The 27,030-nt window shown below is 39.9% G+C and overlaps 4 protein-coding genes across 8 annotated transcripts; 2 read left to right on the top strand and 2 right to left on the bottom strand.

The window, feature by feature from the left end:
• Positions 1 to 1,568: 1,568 nt before the first annotated feature.
• On the bottom strand, positions 1,569 to 5,233 carry parp16 (poly (ADP-ribose) polymerase family, member 16). 3 transcript variants are annotated; one of them, XM_041038460.1, is made up of 7 exons: positions 5,178 to 5,233; positions 4,269 to 4,465; positions 3,598 to 3,735; positions 3,302 to 3,508; positions 3,027 to 3,198; positions 2,785 to 2,929; positions 1,569 to 2,246 (listed from the first exon to the last, which is right to left on the bottom strand). In XM_041038460.1, the coding sequence occupies exons 2-7, from the start codon at positions 4,455 to 4,457 to the stop codon at positions 2,111 to 2,113; spliced, it is 987 nt and encodes a 328-aa protein (XP_040894394.1). In that variant the 5' UTR covers positions 4,458 to 4,465; positions 5,178 to 5,233; the 3' UTR covers positions 1,569 to 2,110. The 3 variants fall into 3 exon arrangements, with proteins under 3 accessions (XP_040894394.1, XP_040894393.1, XP_040894396.1); XM_041038459.1 differs by having other exon boundaries at positions 5,094 to 5,232; XM_041038462.1 differs by lacking the exon at positions 5,178 to 5,233 and adding an exon at positions 4,956 to 5,071.
• An 861-nt stretch (positions 5,234 to 6,094) lies between these two features.
• Positions 6,095 to 13,264, top strand: scamp5a (secretory carrier membrane protein 5a). 2 transcript variants are annotated; one of them, XM_041039392.1, is made up of 7 exons: positions 6,095 to 6,328; positions 7,230 to 7,323; positions 7,508 to 7,627; positions 8,598 to 8,754; positions 8,837 to 8,938; positions 9,809 to 9,926; positions 10,135 to 13,264. In XM_041039392.1, exons 2-7 carry the CDS (start codon positions 7,317 to 7,319, stop codon positions 10,321 to 10,323), a joined length of 693 nt encoding a protein of 230 aa, XP_040895326.1. In that variant the 5' UTR covers positions 6,095 to 6,328; positions 7,230 to 7,316; the 3' UTR covers positions 10,324 to 13,264. The 2 variants fall into 2 exon arrangements, with proteins under 2 accessions (XP_040895326.1, XP_040895325.1); XM_041039391.1 differs by having other exon boundaries at positions 7,238 to 7,323.
• A 550-nt stretch (positions 13,265 to 13,814) lies between these two features.
• LOC121181594 (ubiquitin-conjugating enzyme E2 Q2-like) lies at positions 13,815 to 22,217 on the bottom strand. Of its 2 annotated transcripts, none has more exons than XM_041037554.1 (13): positions 21,978 to 22,217; positions 19,381 to 19,485; positions 18,862 to 18,984; positions 18,700 to 18,756; positions 18,445 to 18,594; positions 17,812 to 17,896; positions 17,648 to 17,708; positions 17,457 to 17,547; positions 17,304 to 17,362; positions 17,127 to 17,175; positions 16,924 to 17,019; positions 16,552 to 16,618; positions 13,815 to 16,460 (listed from the first exon to the last, which is right to left on the bottom strand). In XM_041037554.1, exons 1-13 carry the CDS (start codon positions 22,134 to 22,136, stop codon positions 16,429 to 16,431), a joined length of 1,134 nt encoding a protein of 377 aa, XP_040893488.1. In that variant the 5' UTR covers positions 22,137 to 22,217; the 3' UTR covers positions 13,815 to 16,428. The 2 variants fall into 2 exon arrangements, with proteins under 2 accessions (XP_040893488.1, XP_040893487.1); XM_041037553.1 differs by having other exon boundaries at positions 18,445 to 18,597.
• A 1,105-nt stretch (positions 22,218 to 23,322) lies between these two features.
• Positions 23,323 to 26,902, top strand: LOC121181593 (UDP-glucuronosyltransferase 2C1-like). Its single transcript, XM_041037552.1, has 2 exons — positions 23,323 to 23,599; positions 24,321 to 26,902. Exons 1-2 carry the CDS (start codon positions 23,442 to 23,444, stop codon positions 25,939 to 25,941), a joined length of 1,779 nt encoding a protein of 592 aa, XP_040893486.1. The 5' UTR covers positions 23,323 to 23,441; the 3' UTR covers positions 25,942 to 26,902.
• Positions 26,903 to 27,030: the final 128 nt, after the last annotated feature.

Below are 27,030 nucleotides of genomic sequence, written 5' to 3' on the forward strand. Positions count from 1 at the left end.
TAAGTAATAAGTAATTAATGAAGCACTAACACTTTGCTTTGTACATAATATACAAAGTGTCATATACAGCTTTTAACCATGCTTGCTGCATGTTGTCTGTCCATCATAGATCGACATTCGATTCAAATTCGATGTCATGAAATTCAGTTAGACATTCACTACCCCTTTTAGGATAACATCAGCATGTCCAGCATTCAGCTCAAAGCATCGAAGAGCCTCCAGCATCACTTTGACTTTTTAGTTTAGTCTTCTACAAAAACTTTGAGCCATGAATGAGTGAACCAATTTAGAAACCTGCATCAGAATAAGAAAGATTTTAAAACTAACCTTGAGGCAGGGAAATGAAGTGGAATAATGCAGGTACAACAGTAAAGCAAATGAAACTGTCCTATCAGTCGACCACTGTCTCTTCTGTCTGAGCTGTTTCCATTTTCAGAGGTTTTCTGGTTCACAGTAGAAGTAAAACGTTGTGAGTCCCCTGTGCCATCGCTGCCCCCCTGACAACTGATGGTTATTGAATAACAGACAGTTTATGAGGCAGCAATAATGAAGTGTGTACAGAAAGGGAATAAAGTGTGGACCAACAATGGGCAGTTTGTTCTGTGTCCTTCAAATGTGAGACATTCTTGAAGAAGAGAGACCGTTTATCTGAGGGATTTCGCAAGATGGAATCGCTTTCTATACCAAAAAGGTCAAAGGCCTGCATTTTCTTTCAGCTCTCTTTTTCTTTTTAACTTGTGAGTCAGTTGCATCAGTGACGTATGATGATATCTAAATAATATCCGGCGTTTAGTCAGATGAAGAAGAGGACAGTGCAGCTCATTGTTCCAGAGGAACGTGCCAGAGGAGGAAAACAGGAGCAAATAAATAAGAAACTGATTTTGCTGGCAGATTTGTGAATAAATTAAATCATCCTTAAACACAAGGTTTACAAATTGTTCTCAAAGCTGTCTAAAATATGCCATTTGGTTCAGGAAATTTCTATTTCTATGCCAAAATTTTCCTGTTTGTGTGAAACTTTCATCTCAGCTGATAACACGTCCTTTTACAATGCTGCTACAATTAAACTACAGAAAACTATGCAAATTCTTATCCTTTTGTACATTTCTTGTATTTCTCAGTGAAGATACACATCAGCATATCAGGCATCTATTAGCGCGACAGGATCCGTCAAAGCAGGCCGCCTCCGTTATCAATCCCATATATCCGTCTCACTTTTTTTTAACTGATAAAAACAGCGGATAACAAAGGACTGTCTGCGTGCCAGCTGTAATAAATGTGCCCCTGTCAGAGGCAGCCAGCCCATGTTAAAGTCTGAATACCACACAAAACCATGGAACAATAGAAAAGCACAAAAGATTATTATGAAAGAGTGACCTTCAAGTAGATTTTGATGTACGGGAAGCAGCCGCGAAGATTTCTACATCCTCGATATCGGTGAACAAACAGTACAGTGTGTGATGTCGGGGATCTAAAACAACCTTGACGATCATTCAAAGACGACCGTTCAACTTTTTAAAGTCAATTTTAGAACAGACTAGCTTCACTCAAGCACCTGAAAATTTTTCAATAAAAAGTATAATTTTATTAGTGTTAAAAACTGTAACAAATTTGAAGAACCTGTAACCTTTTCATTAAATTCAGCTTCATTCCTTAACTGTTTTAAGGATTAAAAAAAAAAAAAAAGCATAGCTGAAATTGAATTGTGAATCTGCAGTTTTTTCTTTTCCCATCTTTGGTTAATAAAACTACCCCCAGAGGACTAAAACCACACAGCAACGACAACAGTTTATCTACAAAACCGAATCTTAACTAAACTGTAACAAATTACACGTGAAACATTGCATAACATTCTTAAAATGTAGAATGGTCGTCTTACACATTTCAGCAGATTTAATACACAGTAGCAGCTATTAGGATAGCTACTATTTGAAAAGATATGTTATCTTGGACTAATATAAATTATGTCTACTTATATAAATAAAGAAAAGAATGATTGTAAAGAAGAAACAGTATAAAGGTGCATCTTTGCTCAGGCCTCCAGTCAGTCTCTGATCAGGAAGGCACAGTGGATAACGAACATCTAGGCTGTCTGTCCCCCGTTGTCCCGTCACCTGAACAGTCTGTTCCAAAAGGATACGAAGGTGGTGGAGTTAAAGGCACCGATGAATATGAGCAGCAGAAGGTAGAGACTCATCATGATGGCAAAATGGTGTCGGAGGAACCAGGAGGTATTGCGGGAATGTCTGAATACGAAAAACACAGAAACAGAAACTGGTTTTACAAGTGCAGAACAAAATGATGAATGTAGAACTGAAAACGATTAGCCATAATAGTCGACTGACAGAAAATTAGTCGTAAAGCAAGAGTAATGAAGATATCAAAAGTCATCATAAGAGGCTTGATGGCTGTAGATGCCGCTAGTGATCCAGAGCTATATAGCTAACATGGCTAACAGACAGGATGTCAGGTTGAAATGTGGTTGAAAGCTAAAGAGCTAGCAAGTAAGTGGACCTTGAGTGGAGATTGTTTTGTCAACAGCTTTTAATAAGTTTGACTTGTCCCATTTTTACATAATTATAGAAAAGCACCAGTAAGGATTTTGGTAAGCATCTGTGTCAATAAGCTTTGTTGTTATGCAGACCTTTCCCTACATTACTACCACACCACACTGAACATTCACACAGCACAGTCTTTAACTTCTATACTGTGCATTCATGTAAATGTGGACAAGTGATGCCACAAGTGATCTGCAAAACTACATTTGACCCAGGAGATTATTACCTGGACAGGTGTCTCCTCTGAGAGTAAACAAGCAGGTACTTGACTCGTAAAAGCTGATTGTTGGTGACTACAAAGTATTTCTGTGGTACGTCCCCTCCTTCACTGTTCTTTGCCCTTGAGCGCTGACGGTCGATGATTTCAGAATCTGAAATGTGAAATCAGTGGGTGGTTTTAATATGCAGCAAATTAAAACATATAGGATTCACATTCTGTGTATCCAGTACATCACATCAGGTACATACCTTTTTTCTTGACCTGGCACTTAACATCTGGGTGATCAATGACTTCACACAAGGCAACACAGCTGAGTAGTGGACCCAGGAGACTCTCCTTCCAGCCGCTGCTGTGGGGACTGTAGAGGACAGCCATGCTGAGGTCACTGGTGAGGTAGGTCCCCTCTCCAAACACTGAGTTCTGCACAGTCAGAACAGAAATCAGACTGAATAGATATAAGTTTTTGAGTCAGTCCTATTTCCACCCTGTCTTTCAGAGAACAGCTGAAGACTGTTGCACTGACCTTGTTGAGGTGACTGTGCAGCCCACTGTGAATAATAGAATGAAAGTTCTCCAGGCGGCTCCCGTGGAATGCATAGAAGACATCTCGTCCTGCCCTCGTCCTCTCAAACCTAGCATTCATCTGGTCACAGTACTGCAGCTCAAAGAGAAAGTCTGGCACAGGCGCAGAAACCCCTTCACTTTCCGTCAGGTTACAAAGTTTGGCATACTAGCGGAGATCGAACAAAGACATTGTAAACGAAACAATAATCCCTTTAAGAGCATGTGATTTATGTATTTGTACTTGTAATGATGTACCTCATCTTTCTGTAGCGTCTTCACAGCAAAGCTGTTTGAAGAGAGAACCCAGTGTGTGAGAGCCAGATGATGATCTCTCTCTCCGGGTCGCAGCCGCACCAACTCTCGCACACCAGGCAAAGAGTTCACATCTGCCAACTAGAAAACAAAATCAACTTTGTTTAGTTACAATGCCAATGCCGATGACAGTAAAAAATAAAAATAGATTAAGTAGAAGAACAGATGCGTTGGTTTGCAGTAGCCGTACCTAACAAAGTGAACACTGAGTGCACGTAACAAGTGGGTACAATTTCAGTATTTCTCACCAAAATACATTGTTTATATCTTTGAAATTTATTCACTGAATCTACCTCTTGCTTAAAACACTCATAAGGCCATTTTAATGTTTTGAATCTGCTTAAAATCATGTTCTTCACCTTTATTTACTGACACACTGCCGCCTTTAACAGCACGTTACTGCCACCAAGTGTATAAGTATCATGCCAGCACCATTCTGGTGGTGTGAATGTGCATCCATACTAAAAAAAGTAAAATGTCACAGAATTTTTATGGTTCACTTCACTGGCTATTGCTTTCTGATAATATCTAAAAATAGGGTGTTTAAAATGATGCATGTTATAAACAATTGAGCAGAAATGTAGACTGTTCAAAAGCTTTTAACTGTCACTTACCAACTCGTCAAAGTCCTTATTGTCACCACTTATGTATCTAGGAGGAAAGGGTCTGAGCAAAGAGTCCCTCTTGTAGCTCTGAGCAGCAGCAACAAATAGGCTGCAGCGAAGGTCTGCAGCTACTGGGTCTCTGTGCAGACAGGAGCACACCAGCTCTCTGACCGCCTCAGGTGGGAGCGGTGGCTGCATTCCCAGCACTGCAGATAAATGCAATCAGGGAACACATGTTAACAGCACAATAGCATGCCTCATGCCAACAGACAGTACTGTGGAAACAAATCTCGACACAAAAGTAAAATGAGGATGCTTTAAAAAAACGAATGAAAGGAAAACGCAGCACACTGTCGAATCTGAGAAGCTGGAACCATGACATTTTTGGCTTTTGTGCATGGAAAATATCAAACTAGCTGTCATAGCCTTTCTATCATCAACTATCTGATTAATCAACGGATTGTTTCAGCTCTAATTTAACGTTTTATCTTGTACATTTGTAAAGTAACTCCAGCTGTCACTCCAGTACAAAGTACAATTATCTGAAACGTAGTAGACCACAGGTACAAGTAAGGGACATGATCATAAAATATTCAAGTGAAGTACAAGTACATCAAATTTGTCCTTGAGTACAGTATTTGAGCAGCTGAGTGTAAAGAGTTAGGACTCCACAACAGGAATAAAGTACAAGCTAACCTTAGTAACGTGCCTATTCACTAGTTAGCATAGGAGAGTCGACGTTAGCTAACATTAGCTGTGCTACAACAAGTGCAGAGCTGGCATATCTGAAGACGAGTAACATTACTGAGAACAAATACAGAATCGTTGGACTACCGTTGGATCCTAAAGGTCTTATGAATACATCCTAGACCCGTTTCCCCTGACAGACGCTAGTTTTATATAATTATTTGCTGTTGCCTTCCGTCTTGCTCAACTCATAACACTGCAGGAAGAGCTAACGTTAGCTTAAGGCGATGCTGCGTTCATGTGCCGTAAAAATATCGGAAGTTTTCGTACATAGTTCGTAAAGCGTGGTAGCCGTGGCAATATATGAATGCAAAGTAAGAGAATACAACTAACTAAACATGTCAACACATAGCTGGTGTGCATGTCTGCTTCCTCATTCTCTTGTGTGCCCCTAAAGCACCGATGAGATCAAATTTACGAGGAGTTTGAAACCAGCATCCACCATACAGGACCTCTGTCCACAGATCCATTTACACCGACCTGCCAGTTTATTATGTACACCTAGATAAAACTAATGCCGTCTGTTACAACACTGCTGCAATAAATTCTCCTTTAATGATGGTTACAATGTTCCGTTTTTGTTTAAACTGTTTCAGAGAAGTTGGTTCAAGGCTATTATCTTTTTGGAGGATGTAGTTTGTGGTACTGCTGAGCTGTTCTGCATCTGATTGAAATAAATGAGGAGGAGCAAAAACAATATTTACACCTGACAGAATAAGGCAATCCAGTTTCACTGCATTAAAAAAACAGCACCCCTTCTTCTGTCCCAAATATCTTTAAAGTTCTTTGAATTGCCCTGTGTATGACGTGTACTATACAAATAAGCTAACCTTACCTTAAATTGGTTAAAATGTATTAAGCATACAGGGCATCTGCAGGTCACATATCTTTTAATTATATAATTTTTGCTGGGATTTATTCGTAAAACAGTATGTTTAACAGTAGCTAACAGGCAGCCAGTCAGAAGAGACTGTGTAATACCTCCTCCGGTTTTCAGCACTGTGGACAGCATCTGCTTTCTGATTGGTCGATTCAGACCACCAACAACAAATCCCGTTTTTTTCCTTCCATCTCGGGGCCCTGGTCCTACCCGGGCGGGCACAACCAGCGCAGGGGTATGTGCGTAAAGAAAAGACCTTACGTCACGTGACCGCCCCTTACTCCCATACCCATAATTTCAGGCATAACGATCCATAGGCTATTTGTCTCACCAAGCGCCAGATTTGTGTGTTTCCTCCGGTGTGTTTTAATTCAGGCTGACCCATAGGATGCCATTTAAACGAACGGAGGGATTCTAGCGACATTCTCGGACTAAACGAGAGGTAAGGCGTTTTAATCACTGCATTTTCATTCATTACGCTCCATCAAGGGAAGGGGGGTTGGGAAATTAGAGTATTAAAATGTAACAATCCGAGGGTTCAGTAAAAAAAAACTCGAAGTCCGGGTTTGACCTGCTCGGCGTCCGGATGAAGAAGACGAGGAGGAAGAAGAAGCACCGATGCACTGTGTCGCACAGGCTGAAGGACGCTACTCCATCGTCTGTGATCACGATGCACTGTGTCCTACTGCAGCATCACTGCCATCCGCCGAAAGAAATACACATTAAAGACACTGTTAGGATCACAATGCGTGAAAGCAACTCGGATCCGTCTGTTTTTTTTGTGTGTGGCAGAGATGGCTTTATGTTGTGGCAGATAGATGCCCTTCAGAGCGATACAGCTCTACTCCACATCCACCATCACTAGCATTGTAATATAGTTTGCAGAAATAGCCAAATGATGTGTAAAGTGGTTGATAATAGCCTACTGGAAATGATAAGAGGCTAAAAAAAATAGCTCTACTACTCTCCTGTCTATAAACTCTGTAGGCCTGTAACACGCCTTTTTTTGCGCCTATAGGTTATGAATACATTTTAGGAATCGCGACCAGGCCACACTGCTTCCCACCGCCCGCATTACACAGCTGTAATATGTGGACAAGAAAACATGTTTATCACAATGAATGATGCTCCATGATGGGCGGATGCCTTCAAAGGCCTGGGCACCACCTCTAATCAAATCATATGGGGATTCAGAGTCTTTCATTGAAATGAAGTGTGTGCCTGCTGATCCACTGGAACGCCTATGGAGGATTGTGGCCTGTTGCCTTCAAGGAAAGCAATGTGTGTGTGTGTGTGTGTGTGTGTGAGTGAGTGAGTGAGTGAGTTTGCTCTTAATGAAACAGCTCTGTAGTTTGCAGTTTGGCATTCAAGGCAGCTGATATTGAAGACTGTGTCTGTTTGCAAGTGGAGGAAGATACTGAGCTATCATCATGGCAGGTAAGCTTTTCCTTCCATTCAGCTGTACTGTGTGCATGTGATGTAGAGCTTTTGGACTAAATTGGCTGTGAAATCAACCCAGTTATAAAGCTAAATTGTTATCCTCCATGCAGCTGTCTTGACTTGATTTCTTTATGAATTTGATGTGTGGGCAGCTGGGTTGAACTGTGTCTTTGTATCTTAGAAAACAACTTCCCTCCCCTGCCTCGATTCATCCCCCTCAAGCCATGTTTTTACCAAGACTTCAATGAGATCCCGGACCAGTGTCGCACCATGTGCAAGAGGCTTTACTACCTATGGATCTGTGAGTGTACCTGCAGTAAAGCAAAGTAAAGCTTGTGTGTTGAATGCTAGTTTGCAGTGCTTGATGTACAACGTGTACAGCAGAGGTGTCCAAACTGTTCCACAAAGGGCCAGGTGGCTGCAGGGTTTTTGTTCCAACCAAGCACCAGCACACCAGACTTCACTCATTTAATCAACTGATCTTCAGACAGTTGATTGGTCAAACTGTGTGCTCTTCATTGGTTGGAACAAAAACCTTCAGCCACACGGCCCTTTGTGGAACAGTTTGGACACCCCTGATGTACAGCATCTTTTACTACAACTCTAGTTTCACGTAGGTTTCTTGCATGTTGATATAAGCTGTGTGCATTGCTTCTCATCTCTCATGCTGTGTCACTTTGTTTTACCATAAATATTATGAGAGTCAAACTTCAGACACTTCAATAAAGCCGTGAGACCAGTCTGACTGGTATCACAGCATGGCACAGAGCCAGACTCAGCTATTTTTCCGTTGTCTTATGCATTTATATGAAATTTTATGTCTAAACTTGTGTGACATATTTACTATTACATAAGCTACCATTTTGATTATTGATTGTTTCAGGTATTTTCAAGCAATATGCAATATGTCAAATTGTAATATTCACATGAGCATCATGGCATCTTTTTCATTACCACTTAGGTTCTGCCATTTGAAACCAAGAATGTAAGTCTGGTGAAAAAGTAGGTTAGCTAACTTATAATGTTTGGTATTTGTTGAGTAGAAATTGTGTGCTGTGTGTGCTAAATAAGTTGTAGCTCCGGTTTATGTTAAATCATTGTAGCGTGATACAGAATTGAATATTTTAGTGTTGAGTAGTTGCTGAGATTCGTAGTGATTCAGTCCTGCTGAGTTATGAGTAATGCAGCTCGTGGGCTATTTGCCAAAGAGGTTTTTGTCCTCAGTCTTTCATGCTTTGGTCATCTTTGCTCCTCCTCTGTGATGCTGACAGTGAACAGTGCCACGCTGGCTGTTAATCTGATTGGCTGTCTGGCGTGGATGTGTGGAGGTGGTGGAGCGACCAACTTTGGCATGGCCATCCTGTGGCTCATCCTCTTCACCCCCTGCTCCTACGTGTGCTGGTTCAGGCCCATTTACAAGGCCTTCAAGTAAGCCGATTCCATTCTGAGCATACACATTTGTTTCTGCTGTATCAGACCCTCTGTGACGTTGATTATTCTCTCTGTGCAGGACCGACAGCTCCTTCAACTTTATGGCTTTCTTCTTCGTCTTCATGGCCCAGGTGGTGATCAGTATTATCCAGACTGTTGGCATTCCAGGCTGGGGAGTGTGGTGAGAACTTCAGATTATCAAATCTAATACAGATACTTAATAGTATAAACTGCAAATGCAGATGGATGACAAATTTGAAGAAAAACCAACATAAAGTGTCTTAGTATGGTCAGCACAGCCCTCCAGGACAGCATTGGTGCTCCTTGGCATAGATTTCCATTGGAGGGATAAACACCATTCTTCCAAAAGATATTCCCTCATTCTTTGTTTTGACTTAGCATATGATTCATATTTGCTCTGGTTTTTATTAATTTAATATTAATTTAAACCTTCTATACTCACAATTTTTAGATTAACAACGGACACACACAAGCATCACCAAAGCTGCAGTTCCCATCAGTACTACTGAGCATTTAAGCATCTTCCAGCTCATTGCTTTGCTTCTCTGGCCGGCAACTTTACTGTTTTGGTTCACTCTCATTAGCACCACTTTTGGCCGCAGCAGGCAGCAGTTTACAGTGAGAAAGCTCTAAAAACCTGCTGTTTACTACCTGCTCAGCGCAGAGATAGCGAGAAGCAGAGAGCAGAACATAAAGCAGCTAAAGTTTAGACCAAAAAAACTGAGCTAAAGGGAGATCAAATAATCATCACACTCTGAATATTCATCAGGTGGACACTAACACGACTTCAAATAAATGCTAATGATGCTCTGCTTCTGCTGGACGCGTAAACAAGTAACTGTTTGCTAACAATATCACCATACCAACTTAAAAGGTGATAATATGTCAGTGTAAACACATTTAGTTACAACAGCTTACAAGTTCAAACAATTATTACATACTGTATACTGTCTTTTACCACTAATGCATCATGTATTCATGTTTTGTCATAAGTGTGTGACGATGCTAAATCTCTTGTTTTTCCCCTCAGTGGCTGGCTGGCTACCATCACCTTCTTCAGCACCAACATTGGCTCAGCTGTGGTCATGCTGATTCCCACCATCATGTTTACTGCAGTGGCCGTGCTCTCCTTCATCGCCCTCACAAAGGTGACTTGCACATGAAAACTCTCAAAAGATTTAGTTTCTTCCCCCAGAAACAAAAATGGGCATGTTTGTAGTTTTCATTTGGTAAAAAGTGCTCTGGGGTGTTGCAGGCATGGATGTGGTGTAGGAACCAGATACCAGGCTCAAAGATGGCACCCACTCACTCGAACTCGCCTTGTCAATTACAGCTCTCATGTACTGTCTTTCATAGGTTCATAATTTTTATCGTGGTAGTGGTGGCAGCCTGGGTAAGGCCCAGGAGGAGTGGACCACTGGGGCCTGGAAGAACCCTCACGTCCAGCAGGCAGCTCAGCAGGCGGCCATGGGAGCCGCACAGGGAGCCATGCAGCAAAATCAGTACTCAGCGGCTCCCACCTATAACTACGACGACCCAATGTAGGACAGCGGCGGGGGCCAGGCTGCTGAGTGGGAGAGATAAAAAAGGGATCAATTAAGAACACAATTCAGAATTAGGTGCCCTTCATTATAATACAGTATAAGCTGAATTCAAACTGAACAATGTAGAGAAAAGTCATGTCTTTTTTTGGTGGAAATGTACTTTTATTGAAATTTGACACACATGGGAGTTAATAGTTTTTGTCAGTTCACATTTAAATTAACAGCCAGTTATTGAAAAGCTTGCTTGTTTTTCTAATTTTTTTTTTTTTTATGCTGCTCAATTTTAACGGGCTAGTGTGTGTGTTGCTTTTCAGCGGAGACACATAATATATCTAAAACCAATCCCCCTGAGCCTCATCAATTTTTTCAGGTAGGTTAATCTGTGGTCAACACAGGGTGACTTCTCTGCCTCTGCCTGTGTCACACTTTTACAACATGTTGTACCAACCTTTAATGTGATTTAAAGGCACTGTAACAGCTATATTGTTAGTGTTTACTTTTATTTAGCCTGAAAGTTATAAGGTCACCAAAAGCCAAAACAATATTGCCCTCAGTTAATGTATAGAACTATTTCCCATTAACTATTTCCCCTCTTTTTCCAGTCTTTGTGCTAAGCTAAGCTAACAGGCTGCTGGCGGTAGCTCCTTATTTACCATGTAGACACGAGAATGGTATTGATCTTCTCATCTAATTCTCAGTGAGAAAGTGAAAAATGTCAAACTACTCCTTCACATTTGGGGTACAGTTATTTAGAAGCATATTGTGCTTTTAACTTTGGCTGAGAAATTCGTTGTCTTTTTCTTATTCTGTATGTAAAGGTTGTACTTTTCTTTTGTTGAAAAAGAAAAAGTTTAACTCAGCCAAAATATCAACAATATAATCTGAACAGAAAGATTTAACAGGAAGATGAATAAAAGATATCAAATGATTTGCCTGTAATACAATTAAAATCAGAGGCCATTTGCTAGAAGCAGTGTCTAGCACAAAATTTGTCAGGCCAGTATTTTCCCAACTTCATTCTGTGTTAAAGCTTTTAAATCCCAGATAAATGTTTTTACAGCTCATGTTTTGGTGACCTGATTGTTTTCTGTTTTTTTTCTTATTTACTGATGATGATTCAGTTTAATTCAAGATTTTTTACATTCTCAGGAAAGTCACGATAGCTGGTTTTAAATTCTACCTTTAAAGCCCTTGAAGTGTCAACGTATCGGGCTTCTGTCTCCTTTTATCACCGCTATTTAACCATTTGGGGTGTTTGGGTTTTGTCGTTACATCCTGGTTATGTGTTGAGCAGGTTGATTTCAGTTAAATGAATTATAATTACATGTTAAAGTGAAGCACATGCAGTATTTAGGATTGCAGTTCTTTGGATAAAACATTCCAAATCAATGTTGTACAGGTTAAAAGTGACAGAAAACCAAAACACTTAGAGGTTGGACATACAGTAAATATTAATAATCATTGTTGTAGGTGGTCATAGCATTGTATGAAGTGATGGATGTTTTCACCCTTTGGCAAATTCTTTCACTAACCCCTACATGTAAATGCTTAAATGGCTACTTGTTTCTGAAGCTCTGGATTTCAGGCCTTAGTGTGTCATTTTGTGGCTGTTGATGTTATTCCATGAGTAGGTGTACTATGATATTTATATGAAAGAAAATAGAATATAAAATTCGAGCCACTTATTTCTTTATGAAGTGAAATTGAAAGAGAGAATATTTGTGTGTGGCCCTTGTGAGGCCTGATGTGTTCAGTCAGAGACAGTGTCACGTTGATTCCTGTGAAAAGGTTCTTGCCTCTTCATGATTCAGTAGATGGTTATTACAGTAATACAGTATTAGACTTGAAACAGATGTGAAGAAACGTATCTGAATGCTCGTTATTTCAAAACCTGTGAGTCGTCTTGTCTGATTGTGATGATGTGGTATTCAGTAGGCTGTTTTCCTTTTTAGTTGTTTTCTCTCTTTTTTGTACCAACCTTATTTTTGTTGTGTGTATTTTGGATGATGTGTGGGGTGAGTGCGAAGCACATGTTCGTTGTGTCTTTCCATGGCTGTGGGTAATAGATTATGAAGTGTTGTTTTAATAATTTTTTGAAAATCTTAAGTAATGTTTGCACTGGGTTACCTGTTGACATCAGTGCCAACTTATTTCACAGTGAATCACAGTGGAGCAATACTAACATAAATATATTAAACAGTAGAATTATTAGGATCAAGTGGGGTCCTGTTGTGCAGGTTTCAAGTATAGAGAGAACAACTTTTAAAACATTTAAAACATGTAATGAACTGAAAAATGGGCCTGTTTTCAAGTTGGACACCACTAGTATAATTTTACAACTGCATTTTCACCAGCAGATGCACATACAGTAGTTATGAAGTATAACCCTGTAAACCGTACCATTCACATGCTCATCTGTTAGTAAATGCACAAAGTTTAGCTGATCCGATCTATAAACTAAGTGTGAAGTTATGCACAAAGACGAACAAAGAAGCTACTTTTTTTCTGTGGCAGTAGTAAGTTATCTTGGTGAGTTCTGAATCCCTCCAGACTTTCTACCATATGTACATACAGCACAGTTAATGTGTTTATGGAAATTACAGCTGTATAGTTATCGTGTAGCAGGAACTTCAGTGCACTGGACAGCCAATACTCTGCATTTCATGTCGCTGTATCAAAGCTTCTGAGAGCCATTTCCCATTATCGTCCCCCCACGATCCCAACATGTGCTGTATGTTGTTTGATATGTATTATCATGTACTATATCATGAGTAGATATAAATATATAATTACTTGAGGTGAGGTAAATATTTGCCATGGATAAACACATTCAAAAGGAACATGTTCTAATGAAGGTGAATGAGACGTTTGAGGAGGCTGTGTCTCCATGAGTGAAGTAAATGAGGAATACATTTTTGTGTATTACTTTTGTATTATTTGGTCTTACCCTAAATAGATATTAAACAGTTCTTGTTGCATCTTGTTTTGTTATTTACTGAGGTTGGATATAAGTTACCTGTCAGATAACTTGAAAGATTAGATTCTCATTTAATGGAATGAAGCCGAAAATACTAAGAAGCAGTTGTCACAAAGCTTTAAAACAGTTTTTTTTACAAGGTTTACAGTAATAAATGGATATTTGCTGAGGATTAAATTGCAGGAAACCTTAGGAAATTCTGAGGAAACTGTTCCACAAACCCGCAACAAAGCTGCAAGTCCTCGCTGTGCATGTGCAGGGCTGTAAAACAGGACCTGTTCAAAAGTGAAACCGTGACATGTTACTCACTTCAAATAAAAATGCTTTCATACATACTCAAATCAGTATGGAAACTGGATCAGCACTAAACACAATGGCTGGCTGATATTTGTTATTTAATAAGATATGAATATCAGCCCCTACATACTGGAGATCCTCAAAGTAACCCTAATGGAAAAAAATGTTCTGTTTATCTAGGAGCTCAAAAACACACAGGAAAGTCCATAAAACAGCAATAATCTTAAAATTCTTTATTCATAAACTTGATGCAAGTTTACAAATTACTGTACATGGTCAAAATTTCTTCAAATGGAAAATGAAAAATAACCAGAAAACCAAAGCGAGCCAACGGTGCCAGATTCTGTCATCTGTTTGTTGGCGCCAGAAAGCGAACTGACGATTGAGATAAATGAATCCTTTTCAACGCTCAGTCCAATTAGAGAAGCGTGCAAGTCTATTCACCACGGCATGACTATCAAACTTGAATCATCTCTCAGTATTCCCTCTGACCAGAGTTTTGGCATTTTGGAGGAAGGAGATCACTCGGGTGGATAAAGACTTTGTAGCAGGGGTGGTTGTAATTATGCCTTTAAAAGAAGTTGATGGTGCAACTTTTCTGTGCTGCCAGAGAACACAGGCCCTTTTAGTGGTGAGGAAACTTCTTTACAATACCCGATGACTTGTCACCCCTCACATATATCAGACATGTAACAACAGGATGTGGAGAAAGGTGCTGGAAAGGGAAAAAAAACCCAAAAAGATTTTCCTGATTTTTAAATATTTAGCTCAGAACGTGCTTGTTGTTGTAACTGACTTCTACAGGCACATTGATGCCATTTGTGCAAACATTTTTATCAGGAATATTCAAAGATCACACATTGAAATCAAATCTATTTCAGTACTTGGGAGGAAAAAAAAGAAAAAAGACTTCAGTGGGTACTGATGAGCCATTGTGGAGCGGGGGGGGGGGGGGGGGGGGGGGGGGGGGTCACCATGTCCTACAATTTTTCAGTAGATGTCCTTCCTCTAACATTGCTTGAAACATGTGACCCATATTATTGTAAAGCTGATTATATTTCCTGTTTTTGACATCAGATCAGATTGTGAGTGAACCTAAACATTAGCTGAACAGAGCATTTACTAATCCAAGAAAATAACCCATAACTCAACGTGTACAGATTCCCCTCCTAAGGATTGTTTGTTACCTGAGTTGCAATTCGAAGCCATTCGAACATACTTTTGCAGACAGTGTTAACAAATAAACTGCAAAAGAGCAAACTGATTGATAGATACAGTGTGTGTCCTTATAGTATGGGGAACAGCAGTACTGATGGTGTACTACAGTACAGTATATTGCAAGGTCAAAGTTAAAACATAAGTTTCAAACAGAGTTTCAGGTGAGTTTTCACTGCACGATGAATGATCCTTTTTGTTACACACCAAAAGAGACACCAAAACACAACCATGATAATGATATGGTGGCGAAGGAAGCCCTGCAAATGATGGAAGTGTAGCTGCTGACTGAGAAAACTGAGGCAGCAGTGGTGGTGGTGTAAATCCAGCTGCAAAGAATGTCGTGCAACAAGGTGACAATTTCAAATCTGAACTGGGCAGGGGCATACCATTACAATCCATGTACGTCAGGGAAATATGACAAATTTGCTGCAAAACCGGGCAGAATGTTGAATAATCCCACATCCAAACAGCCTTCATTTATTCCCTCTGTAAAGCCCAACCCGGCACGGTTCTGCGGTACAAAGTGACTGTAATCAAATCCAAATATCTTTCACAACAGCAGCTAAGACGAAGCCCCTGTGCAACATGCTGTTAATGTTGTGCACACGGGCCTTCATTTTCAGCATCAAACTAGCCATCAACCTCTACAGCGATAATCAAAGAGAAAGGCCAATAGCCAAACCGAGCACTTGCGGGGGCTGCTGTGTTAACAGAAATAAGGCAAAAAGAGCTTCTCGGCTGCAAAGTTAGGCTTGCTGGAACTTACAAAATGATGCCATGATGCTCATCTTATCATCGTCTGGTGAAAATATATCTACGTAACCTCTTTCCAAGATATATATTATGCAGATTCGGAGATATTTCGAACCCACTGGCCCTATCTTCATATTAATGACTGGTGGATTTGTTCAACGACAACAGTTGATCTTAGTTCAACAAGACTGCAGCCTTTTGGCCCAGTATTCTTCACACATTTTAAAAAATAAGAGCTAAAAGATACCAAGCGATAGGTCATTTCAATTTAAAGATACGCTCCTAAAACATGAAAATTGGCTCGTTTATTGTCTAGGATGCTCCAATAATAAAAACAATTGCCAAATAATATTTCTAAAACAATATTTGCATTCATGTACCACTTAATTTCCAAAAAAAAAAAAAAAAGGAGAAATTTATTCAATAAAAACAGGTGCAGTGAGGTGCCACTTCAAGAGCTTCAGTATCAATCTTCTTTTAAAATTCCCATTTAAAGAGGTGTAACTGACTGTTTGTGAAGCCCAGTTTGTCCAAGCAGCGAAAGAAAAAGCATTTCCCCACATTTAAAGGGAGAAAAGTTTTTTTTTTTTAAAGACAAATGAGCATATTTAGAAAACAGGACTAGTGATACCCTCACATCATCCTCCTCACTAAAACACTGAGGGGAGAAGCAAAGTGACACCAGAATAAAGTCTTTTTCCCGGAGTGGGGCGAAGGAATACTTGTCAGATGAGCCAACGAGATGGTTTCCGCGATAAAAGATGATATATCCCCAGTAAGTCAGAAGGGGGAAAATATTCCAAAGAAAACAAGATACTTTGACCCAAAGACATGTTCCCTGTGCATAGTGGTAGTAGCTCCTTATCCGTCCTCTTTAGGTGGTGTGTACCAGCCTGTAAGAACAGAGAGAGAAACCCCATTTGCCAATGGATCCATACCACAGTGTGCGTATTGATCCACAATCCTTCAGAAATATTGACTTACCGTTCTTTTCATGAATCTGCACAAGGGATTTGTATGACTGTTGTGCTCTGGCAAGATTGTACTGGTTCTGAAAAACAAATAATGCTCTGTAAATTGCTTGCAATAGGAACTATATAAACAACTACTACGGCACTCCCAAATCTCTCTGCACTACCTTCCTGTCATCTTTCTACACAAGTTTCACTGCTCCAAACAGGAACTGGTCAGTTACTGTTCTGTGTACAGCTGTGCTATCTACAGCAGCTGGAGTTACACAGAAAATACTCTGAAACAGCCATTGCCAAAGTTGCCCTCAACATTTTTGTTTGCCTGTAGAGATGTTTTGCAACCGTATTCATTTTAAGCACACTTGAGACGAACGACATCAATTACCTTATTGGCTCCAAACTGCACCCTGGCTTTTCCTTTCACCAGAGTTGCATTTATCTGCATAATGACAGATTCTATGGAATAGGCACTGCTCCAGCCCTGACAAAAAAAGACAAAAACACACAAAAAAACCCCCACATGAATCCAATTCCTCTTTTGTTTGGGTTGAGAACAATTACGTCACAAGAGCAAACTCATTTACACACCTGTTTTGTGAGAAGTTCCATGCACAAGGCCCCTCCTCCTAGAACATACCTGAAATTAAAAAAACATACCAGCATTTGTAATGGGTATTAAAGATTTTAGTAGATAAAGTAAATATCCACAGTTGACCAAGAAAGAGTTCACTTCACTTTTAGCAAGTTTGTTCACTACACACTCACCCTCCGGAGAGCACAGGTGAGACAACCCGTACAAAAGGTGGGTCAAAAGGAAAATTATCCTGTCACATGAAGAAGAAAAGAAAATTGAGCCTCTACAAAACTCTTCCTCAATAAATAAATAAAACAATTAACAAACATTATCAGAAGACTCACTTTATAAGAGAAATTGAGCAGAATGTAGTCCACTCCTTCCTTTTCTTTTAAGACCTGCAAGTCACTATGTAATGGACTATCTGGGTCTACCCTGTAACGAAGAAGGATAAGTCAAATCTAACAGAAGACAGAGTATTTAGCAAGCTGAAAATTATGGAAATTATTAAAAGTAACTGAATGTGAAAACTTACGTCCTTAACTTGACGTGCCATTCATAAAGGCTGTCATTGACTAGTTCGACTGAATAAATACCTGTGAAGAGAATGAAACAGACACAGAACTTTGCTTCAATCTGCTGATGAGAAGTTAAAACAAGAACAGCCACCACTATAAGGAAATTTTTCCCAGTAGTCACCTGTCTTGTAACTCTGCGATCTGTAGATCTCCCTGAGTTCCTTCATTAGGCGGTCTGAGGCTTGCACCGAGCCAGAGACTGCACCCTGCAACAAAAACCCACCAAGGTGTCATCCCACTGATGAACGACATTTTTGGATCATAAAAATACAGAATACAGCCAGACCTTGAACCTTTTATCTCTCCTTGATGTTTTTACTCATAAAGAGGAATGAAGAAAACACTGGATTCATGAAGCAGGAATTTGAAAAACATTTCAAACATTCTAATGCTGCTCATCTCAGTTTCAAGGTGCTCCTAAATAGCACAGAGTTTTTGGCCTTCTCAGCAAACAAGAGATGATTACAGAGCTAAGCTGACTCTGAACTGTTATTTATCACTCCAGTTACCTGCTAATGTTAAATCTACCTTGATCTGATAAAGTATTTGAAAATATTTGGATTCCATACTGGACTCAGATTCGGTGAAATGCTATTGAACCCCAGTCTCCCCCAGGAGACTTCCATGGTTTTGTGCGGAGTAATATGGATGCTAACATTCAAATGACAATTTACAGGGGAACGCAGCTCCTCCACTTCTCCACTCTCTTACTGTCAACTCAATAAAGAAAAACATGAACTGAAGGAGCACTTACATTCAAGTGATCCTGTCTCTGGTTTTTACGAATCTTCTCCAAGATGGCCAGGTTTTCTTTTTCTATCCCATCATCTTCAGATTTTTTTCCATCTACTGGCTCCTCTTCTTTCATGTCATAATGGTCCAGGTCTTGGTCCAAGTCAATGTCCTGCTGCCACAATGTATTAATTATGTTTAGAAACAGGATGCACAACAAATGTGATCACTAAGCTATGAATAATACTGAAGAACTGTCAGGAATACATAAAGGCACCTCTCCCATTTCTTCCTCCTCCTCCTCTTCAGATGTCACCTCATCTGATGGCCCGTGCTGTAGTGAGGAGAAAACAATGCCAGTTGACAAACTTTAGTTGGCAGCTTTCAAATGTAACAAAGAGGCACTGAATTTTTATTTTTCTTGTCTTTTACTGCTTACCTTTCGCTCTTGGGTAATTGGACCAGTAGGTAGAGGCTGGTCGAGCATTTCTACATCTGGATGTTGTGGCAGGTTGTACAGACGACAGAGATCACAAATGAGCCGCTTCAGCTGCTGAAGAAGCTGCAGAGGAAATAATGAAAACCAATCCACCATTAAACAATTAAACAACTTTCCACTAGTCAAGCACTAAAAACACAGTCAAGTGTCCACTTTATTAGGTGTTCAGTCATATGCAATCATAAGAGGTTTTTGTACTGAGGTCATAAGTAGTGATGGCGTCGTGCTCATTTGCATTATATGGATTAAAAGGGAGAACAAAAACATTAGAAATCAACAAATGTGTGATTTGTCCCAGTCTGCCCAAACCTTTGCACACAGCTGTAGACATGAATGGCAAGGCTGTTGTACCTGACTGCATTCACAGAAGTGTAACTGAGAAAAGGTGCCACTGAGTGTAGGTGACAATACCATTCTGTGCAAGTGTCTGTGACGCTGGCTCCACATCAGCCTACTTACCAATGTACTGCCTTTTCTCACTTCCTCTAAGCGCTCCAACACTTCAGCCAGACTAGGATCATCAGAGTCAACAAACCATATTGGGGGTGTTGAGGGATAGGATTCCTGCAACAGAGGCAACAATAGGATATGGAAATTTAGCCAGTCATGCTGGTGTGTTGATGGCTTTATTGTCTACAGATTGTATATTAACCCTAAATAGAGAACACCACTCTTTTTATGAAACCAAAATGTTGCGCAGGGAAATCTCATCTACATAAAATGTTAAAGTTTATTCCAAAGCTATAAATGATTTCAAACCAAATGTCTTAGCCCACACAACCACCCACTGAACAAAATGATTTGTCTAGGGCCAGCTGCAGAGCTGCAAGAGTATCTTAAGCACTGGCAGACAAGTGGCTGAGTGATGCTCTAAACCTTCAGTTAGACCTCAATTCAGTTGTTAAATCATGTGGGGACTTCAGTTGATATGACTGAAGATTCAAAAGACAGTTGTGAACTATAAAGGGACTAACCCTTCATCCAAGGCACTGGTATGGTATAGTGGGGGGAAAAACACTGCTGTGTAGTATAACAAACAAGTTCAAATGGTGGAAATCAGTTGTCTTTGGTGCGGCTATGTAATGTATAGATAATAAGTTCCATGGCAAGGATCCCATGTCCAATTTCAAGACAGGAAAAAGCTGCACATGTGTAAAGGTGGGGTTTAGGTGTAAAGCTACGAATGGGTTAGGGTCAGTACGCAGGAGTTTTTTATGCTGTGTCCACGTTGCTGGAAATATCACATCCTTAAGAAAAACTGAACCTTTCTAATCATCACTGCACCTTGGCTGTTGACGGTTTTTACAAGTAAGAAACCTGTAATTAACTGCAATATCATATGAACGTAGCATAAGCTACTGAAATTTGTACTCAAACGGCTGCCGTTCAACATTTTAGCTCTCTGCGTTTTTGAGCTAAAACAAGCTGATTAATCATTTATGCCATACATGAAGCGAAAATGCCCAAAAAACTGCTAGTTCCAGCTCCTCCCTTTTCTATGTTTTATATCTGTACAGACTGAATATCTCTGGGATTTGGGCTGTTGAGTTGAGTCCTTGGGTTTTGGGAAACTGATGGACTGCAAAATAAACAAATAAATAAAAAGAAAGAAAGAAAGAAAGAAAATCGTTTCATAGTCCAATCAAAAAAAATGAGAACATGTTTTGTTGGTTAATCAGCAGATTAACCAACAATGAAAACATTTGTTAGCCACTGTCCTAATCCACATCTTTTCAGGATCTACTACTAACCATCACAAAACCAAATTCAAAGACACTCACAGGGACTGTGTCCTATATAACCTGATAGTGCATACCCAATGGAACAAATCAGTGTTTCTCAATCCTGGTTCCCATGGACCCCCCACAACCCTGCATGTTTTCCATATCTCCCTGCTCTTCCAACACCTGGATTTGCTAAAATGGGTTTCGCCAGTCAGAGAGACTGTGATGCTGAGTGTGCTCTGGTTTCTTTGAGATTGAGCCTGACTCAAAGGAGAAGCGGACTGACTCAGCTGCAGTCCCAACATGACATGGCTGTGAAAACATTTTAACATGCCTGTGTCCCCCCAAAAATGAGCACGAGTGGAAGTGCGCATGTGGATGTTTGTGCTCAGAGAAGGGAGGATGTGGTCAGGGTGTTAACAAGGTCTGTGCCATCTGAACCATAGAAATACAAATGCCATGATCGAAGTGATCCCCGGTTATTAGTGACATTACCTACACATATGTTTTCCACACATATTTGTAAAGATGATTTATGTCACTTATAACGCATATATGAGTAAGGTATACAGTGCATAAAAATACAAGGCCCATCTGACGATTCTACGTTGACAAAATATATGTAGATAGCTCAGTTCAAATTATAAGCAGATTAGGAAAAAAGAACTATATCTTAAATACAGTCCTGTCTCTTTCATGTCTACATTATATCGCTTTGTACGCGTTTTGATGTCCAGATAAAGGAGACACAAACGTCGACGCTTTAATATATGCCAGTAAGTTCGCCAGAGGGATCCGTCTATTTACTGAAAAGGCAGAAAACACAGTGGCACAACATTCCATTAAACCGCATCTATCTAAGGTTAAAGATGTGAATGGGACATTCAGTCGTTCGTCTGTGTTCTTTGAAATACAGCTAGTTATAGAACAGCTGTAATGTTGTGAAAGTTCATGTCTAAGCTAAATAACGTTAAGATTAAACTAGATAGGGTTCATTAGTTAGAAAGTTAGAAGCCGCTGTACTGCAAACTGTAACGCAGTTATTTTGGCTAACTAGACAAGCTAGCGTTACTTTCAGTTAAGAGGCTAGCAAAAGCTACCGCATCGTCGTTTCTAATCGACGCTTTATTTTATTATTTTCAAAGTGAATTTAACACTGGAGCTGTGTTGTCTTCTTTAATCCACGGGATTACTTAAATCGTGTTGGCTGGGCACTAAGTGGGAATAAAAGCCAACACTTTATTCGTAGTTGATTTGTAAACACGGAACCTTCGGCGGAATGATTTGGTTTCAGTCGATAGTCAGTGGCTGGGTTAGCTGGCCTGGACTCACCGTGATGTTGCAGTGAATGATCAGCAGCTTCTCTCCTGTTACATTGAATTGGCAACTGAGTTCATCTGGTTTCCAGTCTATTATTCTGAATCGTTCGTGGTTTGGGTCAAAAATTGACTCCAAAAACTTCAGTTCGGCCTTCAGCCCCGACACCGACATCTTCTACTCATCTCAAACCACCAGGCCGCTGGCAGAGGGGAAGTCGGGGCGGAATGCGACCGCGCAGTTGAGTCGGTCCTACGGATCTCGCATGTTAGCGTGAGAACAACAACAAAGGGCTGGAGGGTTTGGTTTACGGTGCACACGGTCAGTAGTATTTTACACAGTTTGACACTACACAACTTCAGTTTTATTAAATTTAGCCATATTTTATTTTTGTTCTGTGTTATCATTTTTTGTTTTTATATGCCAGTAATCTCATAATAATGCACACAAGCTTGCTTACAGGAACCAGATCATGGATAAAGTATAGTAAATGTACAAAATGTAATATACAAGCAAACAAAATTTTGGGAAAGTTTAAAAAGAAAGACTGGGTTGCCAGTTAACCCAGGACCACAGACCTCCAGAGGCCCCCAAACTGGTTGGATTCATTACAGATTTTTTGGGAGGAATTTGCACCAAACCAGAACAATATCAGTTGGGTCCTCCATAATCATGTAATTCTGTGGCCCTGTGTCAAAGTCAAATTTTAAAATCTTTTAAATTTCTTTTAAATTTTAGTTTATGGTGTGGTCACAGGGTGTTTATGGCTGAATAAAGGTGTGTAGCTTCTAAAGGTGTGTGTAGGTAATATTCCAGTACAGGAGTATTGGTTGCTTTCTGGGTTCTGTGCTAAATATAATGAAACTACAATCTCTAGTGTGCAGTCTTGGGGGCAGACAGCAAATATTTGCCTTGCAGCCCCCAAACAGGTCAGTCCAACCAGCCATGTAAAAAAGTATGCATAGTCAAAACAGTTTCTTAAATATTACTTTACAAACTGGCGTTTTAAGAAGTGATCATCAGGTGAGTTGTTCCATTGGTTAGAATTAAAGCTCCTCTCTCAGCTTTCAGATTTAATCACAGCAGCTAGCAAATAAATAAAATAATAAATATGACAATTACTTGCGGTGTAGTTTTATGTTAAAAAACCAAGGACTTGCCTGAGCAGCGTGGATTTTATGGCTCTGTGCTTTTTGGAAACAGCCGTATTATTTGCAGTCATGGATGTGTATGGACTGCTCAATATTACTGCTCTGTTCAGGCAAATAATCATGAGTCATTTGAAGTTGTGTGCACTGACTTGACACTAGGTGGCACAACAGATAAATTTGTTGGTCTTACAACTTAACATGAGCTCTTGTTCTCACAGTGCCAAGAGAAGTATGGATATTTTACAACAGGACCCTTATCTGCAGCACGGAACACCTTGTTTTACAACTGTGTTTCATTGAACCCAGAAAGAGTACATGACGTAACTTCATGTCATGTACCCATGAATGCACTTTACTAGGACAGACTAGGAGGTGCATTCAGCACTCTTTCTTTCTAACTGTGCACAAAACTTGCCATCTTGGGAAACTCGTACAGCAGGGACACTTTGTGACAGCTGGATTGTCTTTCCTGTACCGTGAATTTGGGTAAGTATTAATCTTATGCACAACCTAAAAACAGCCATGAAATGTGTGTTATGTTGAAGTGTGGTGTAAAAAAATAGCGTTGAGTGTAAGTGCAAAGTATCTGTTTTGAATTTTAGTGTTTGGGGAACTCTTTTATTTGGATCAGTGATTGTGCCTAGTTGATATGGTGCCATTTCTTCAGTGGTGGCAGAGGTATTCAGATTATTTGTTTAGGTAAAAGTATCAATAATACAATGAAAAAAAAGATCCTTTTTAAGTATTGGCAAACTCATTCATTCAGTAAAAGAACAGAAGTATTATCAGAAAAATGTAATTAAAGTATCCAAAGTAAAGATACTTGTCCCCTAATAACCCATACAGATCTGAAATGTGACAAAGGGGGCCAACCACTGGTTTAATCTTTAACAATACATTGTATTTCATAAGCGTATCATGTGCGTTTTATGTAAGATTTTAATCTGCAAAGTACTCACTATAGCTCAAATAATGTAATGGAGTAAAAACTATCAATATTTGCCTCAGGAATTAAGTGAAGGAGACAAATAAAACAGCATCAAACGGAAATATTCAAGTAAAGTGCGTATACCTGAAAATTGTACTGAAGTACTGTGCTTGAGTAAATGTACTTAGTTTTTTTCCACCACTGCAAAACATGTAAACTGGACAAGCAGTACTCTCTCAGTGATTTTTTTTTTTAAATTTTGTTGTTTTTGTTTTTAAGGTCTCTGAGAGACGTCAGCACGAAGGTGCCTCATTTGTCTCTGCTCACCTTTACTCTACTGTTTAATCAACTATCCTGTGCATCTGGAGGCAAAATACTGGTGTTCCCATTGGACGGAAGCCACTGGGTAAACATGAAAGTACTCATAGAAGAACTGTATGTCAAAGGCCACCAGGTCACTGTGGTTCGAGCTTCGGATAGCTGGTACATCAGTGAAAACTCTCCTTTCTACACCTCTGTCACACTTCCCTGCACAGGTGGCTTTGAGGAAAACTTTGAAGCCTTTTTGTCTCCACAGCTGGAGATCCGGCTTCAGGGTAAGCCTACATCTTTTTGGTCTCGCATCTGGACTCGTATTCAGATGGAGCGGATGGTTGTGAATCAGTTCTATCAGTTCCACAAGAGAATGAGTGAAATGGTCGTTCAGATGTTTGAAGATGAAAAGCTGATGCGTTCCCTGCGTGATGCCAAATATGACGTGGTTTTGACTGACCCTGGCATTGGAGGAGGGGCCTTGCTGGCACGTCGGCTCCAGGTTCCTCTTGTTTTCAATGTCAGGTGGACCATTCAAGGTGAAGCTCATTTTCTTATTGCTCCTTCACCTCTGGCATACATTCCTTTCACTGCAACAGAGATGACAGATAGGATGACTTTCCCTCAAAGAATCAAGAATGTTTTGAGTTATATCCTTGGGATGTACACACTATCATACATCACAGAACCACACTACAAACCTGTGGTTCGGCAGTACTTTGGTCCTGATGTCGATTACTCAACGTTTTTCCTGGATGCTGATATATGGCTTATGAGGAATGATTTTGTCTTTGAATTTCCACGTCCCACGATGCCAAATATAGTCTACATGGGCGGATTTCAGTGCAAGCCCCCAAAGCCGCTGCCTGCTGATCTGGAGGAGTTTGTCCAGAGCTCTGTAGATCATGGGGTCATTATAATGACCTTAGGAACTTTAGTTGGGAAGCTTCCTCAAGATGTCGCTGAAGAGATTGCTGTAGCCTTTGCTCAGTTGCCTCAGAAGGTTATATGGAGGTACATGGGGCAAAGGCCAGCCAGCCTGGGCAACAACACATTACTGGTCAACTGGTTGCCACAGAACGACCTCTTAGGACATCCCAAAACGAGGGTGTTTGTGACCCATGGAGGCACCAACGGGGTTCAAGAAGCAATTTACCATGGGGTTCCTGTGGTTGGACTTCCCTTATTCTTTGATCAGCCTGATAACCTCTCCAGAATCAGAGCAAAGGGAGGAGCAGTGATTTTGGATATTGCGATGCTTGATAGGCACATCTTTTCAGATGCACTGATGACAGTTCTTTACAATTCCTCTTACATGGAAAACATGCAGAGGCTGTCAAGGCTGCACAGAGATCAGCCCCTGAAACCTCTGGACCAGGCAGTGTTTTGGATAGAATATGTCATAAGGCATAAAGGAGCCCGTCATCTACAGACACAGTCCAACAAAATGTCTTGGTTTGTTTACAACTCTATCGATGTCATTGCAGCTTTGTTGACAGTTGTTTTGCTCACAACATTCATATGTATTTCAATTGTGAGATTTCTGTGGAGAATGATTTTTGTTGGGAAAAAGGTTAAACATGAATGACACGAAAAATAAGAGACTGGTTTTATGTGAAATCCAAGCATTATCAAACACTAACCCAAAGAGTAGCTGTGTGGGATGTTGTTAAGTTGACTGCTTTAGAGAAAAATACTGTGACATTTTGTTATTCTTAAAATATGAAAAATAGCCAGCCTGGTGACTTGATTAAAAGAGTACTTCACTGATTTAGTATTGCGTTTCTATAACATTGCCCGACTCACAATGGATAGTTAAAAAATAAAAAGATGAAAATTGTTGCAGCCAAACCAGAGATATCATCTTTTTAATTCCATTCTTCCTTGTCAAAATCTGGTGCCTACATTGCCTACAATGCAGACATGCAGCATCAGTCCCTAAGGCCTGTAAAAAGACTGACATGTGAAAGTAATTCCCCTTCAAGACCCATAACTTCACTATAGCAACAATATTTTATTTCTAAAAATCCTGAAGAATGAAGAGCGAATGTGTTCTGTGACAAACATATTCAAGTACAATCAGTCAGGCTTCTATTCACAACAATCCTATTCAAAGATGAGTCTTGATTATGATAAACTAGAAAATGGGATTTATTACACCTTAATATGTATTTGTCGCCATAACACAAACACACTATGTGACAGTGATTTAAAATACACTTGGAGTGTTGCTTTTTTCTACCTCTTTCTGATTTCAGATTTTTTGTTACTTACAAAATGGGATCACCCACTAGTAATTTTTTTGTGTGAAAGACATTCACACTGCAACATCTGCCTTTGGAAAGAACTGTCTCTGCTGGCTTTGCATAACTTACTTCAGTGTTCTTGCTGTTTTGAGAAGATCACACTAAGTGTAGGTCAAGTCAACAGGTTTATTTTTGAGATCCACAGCTCCCCACAATATAATGTATGTGCTAAAATATGAATTTTGGATGTGGATATTAATGTAAATGTGATCTGAACATGATGATTAAAACCTTTTTTGAAAATTCCACTGTTATGGTTATCCTTAAAGAACTTTAAGATTAAAAAAAAAAAAAAGCTAAAATGATGTCACAATAAAAAACAATTCATTCAGATGTTAAAGACAAAAGGCTCAATGACTGTTATTTTTGCT

Source organism: Toxotes jaculatrix, chromosome 5, assembly GCF_017976425.1.
Source record: "Toxotes jaculatrix isolate fToxJac2 chromosome 5, fToxJac2.pri, whole genome shotgun sequence".
Classification (NCBI taxonomy): domain Eukaryota; kingdom Metazoa; phylum Chordata; class Actinopteri; family Toxotidae; genus Toxotes; species Toxotes jaculatrix.

Excerpts from the sequence above, each read along its gene's own strand:
- parp16 (XM_041038460.1), bottom strand. The coding sequence starts at position 4,457 with ATGCAGCCACCGCTCCCACCTGAGGCGGTCAGAGAGCTGGTGTGCTCC. Across the intron at positions 3,199-3,301 it reads TGCACAGTCACCTCAACAAG|AACTCAGTGTTTGGAGAGGG; the intron begins GTCAGTGCAACA and ends CTGACTGTGCAG. Across the intron at positions 2,930-3,026 it reads GTGCCAGGTCAAGAAAAAAG|ATTCTGAAATCATCGACCGT; the intron begins GTATGTACCTGA and ends TTCACATTTCAG.
- scamp5a (XM_041039392.1), top strand. Across the intron at positions 8,755-8,836 it reads CCCATTTACAAGGCCTTCAA|GACCGACAGCTCCTTCAACT; the intron begins GTAAGCCGATTC and ends CTCTCTGTGCAG. Across the intron at positions 8,939-9,808 it reads ATTCCAGGCTGGGGAGTGTG|TGGCTGGCTGGCTACCATCA; the intron begins GTGAGAACTTCA and ends TTTTCCCCTCAG.
- LOC121181594 (XM_041037553.1), bottom strand. The coding sequence starts at position 22,136 with ATGTCGGTGTCGGGGCTGAAGGCCGAACTGAAGTTTTTGGAGTCAATT. Across the intron at positions 18,598-18,699 it reads AGGAGGAAGAAATGGGAGAG|CAGGACATTGACTTGGACCA; the intron begins GTGCCTTTATGT and ends ACATTGTGGCAG. Across the intron at positions 17,176-17,303 it reads TCACCTGTGCTCTCCGGAGG|GTATGTTCTAGGAGGAGGGG; the intron begins GTGAGTGTGTAG and ends TTTTAATTTCAG.
- LOC121181593 (XM_041037552.1), top strand. The coding sequence starts at position 23,442 with ATGTCATGTACCCATGAATGCACTTTACTAGGACAGACTAGGAGGTGC. Across the intron at positions 23,600-24,320 it reads TTCCTGTACCGTGAATTTGG|GTCTCTGAGAGACGTCAGCA; the intron begins GTAAGTATTAAT and ends TTTGTTTTTAAG.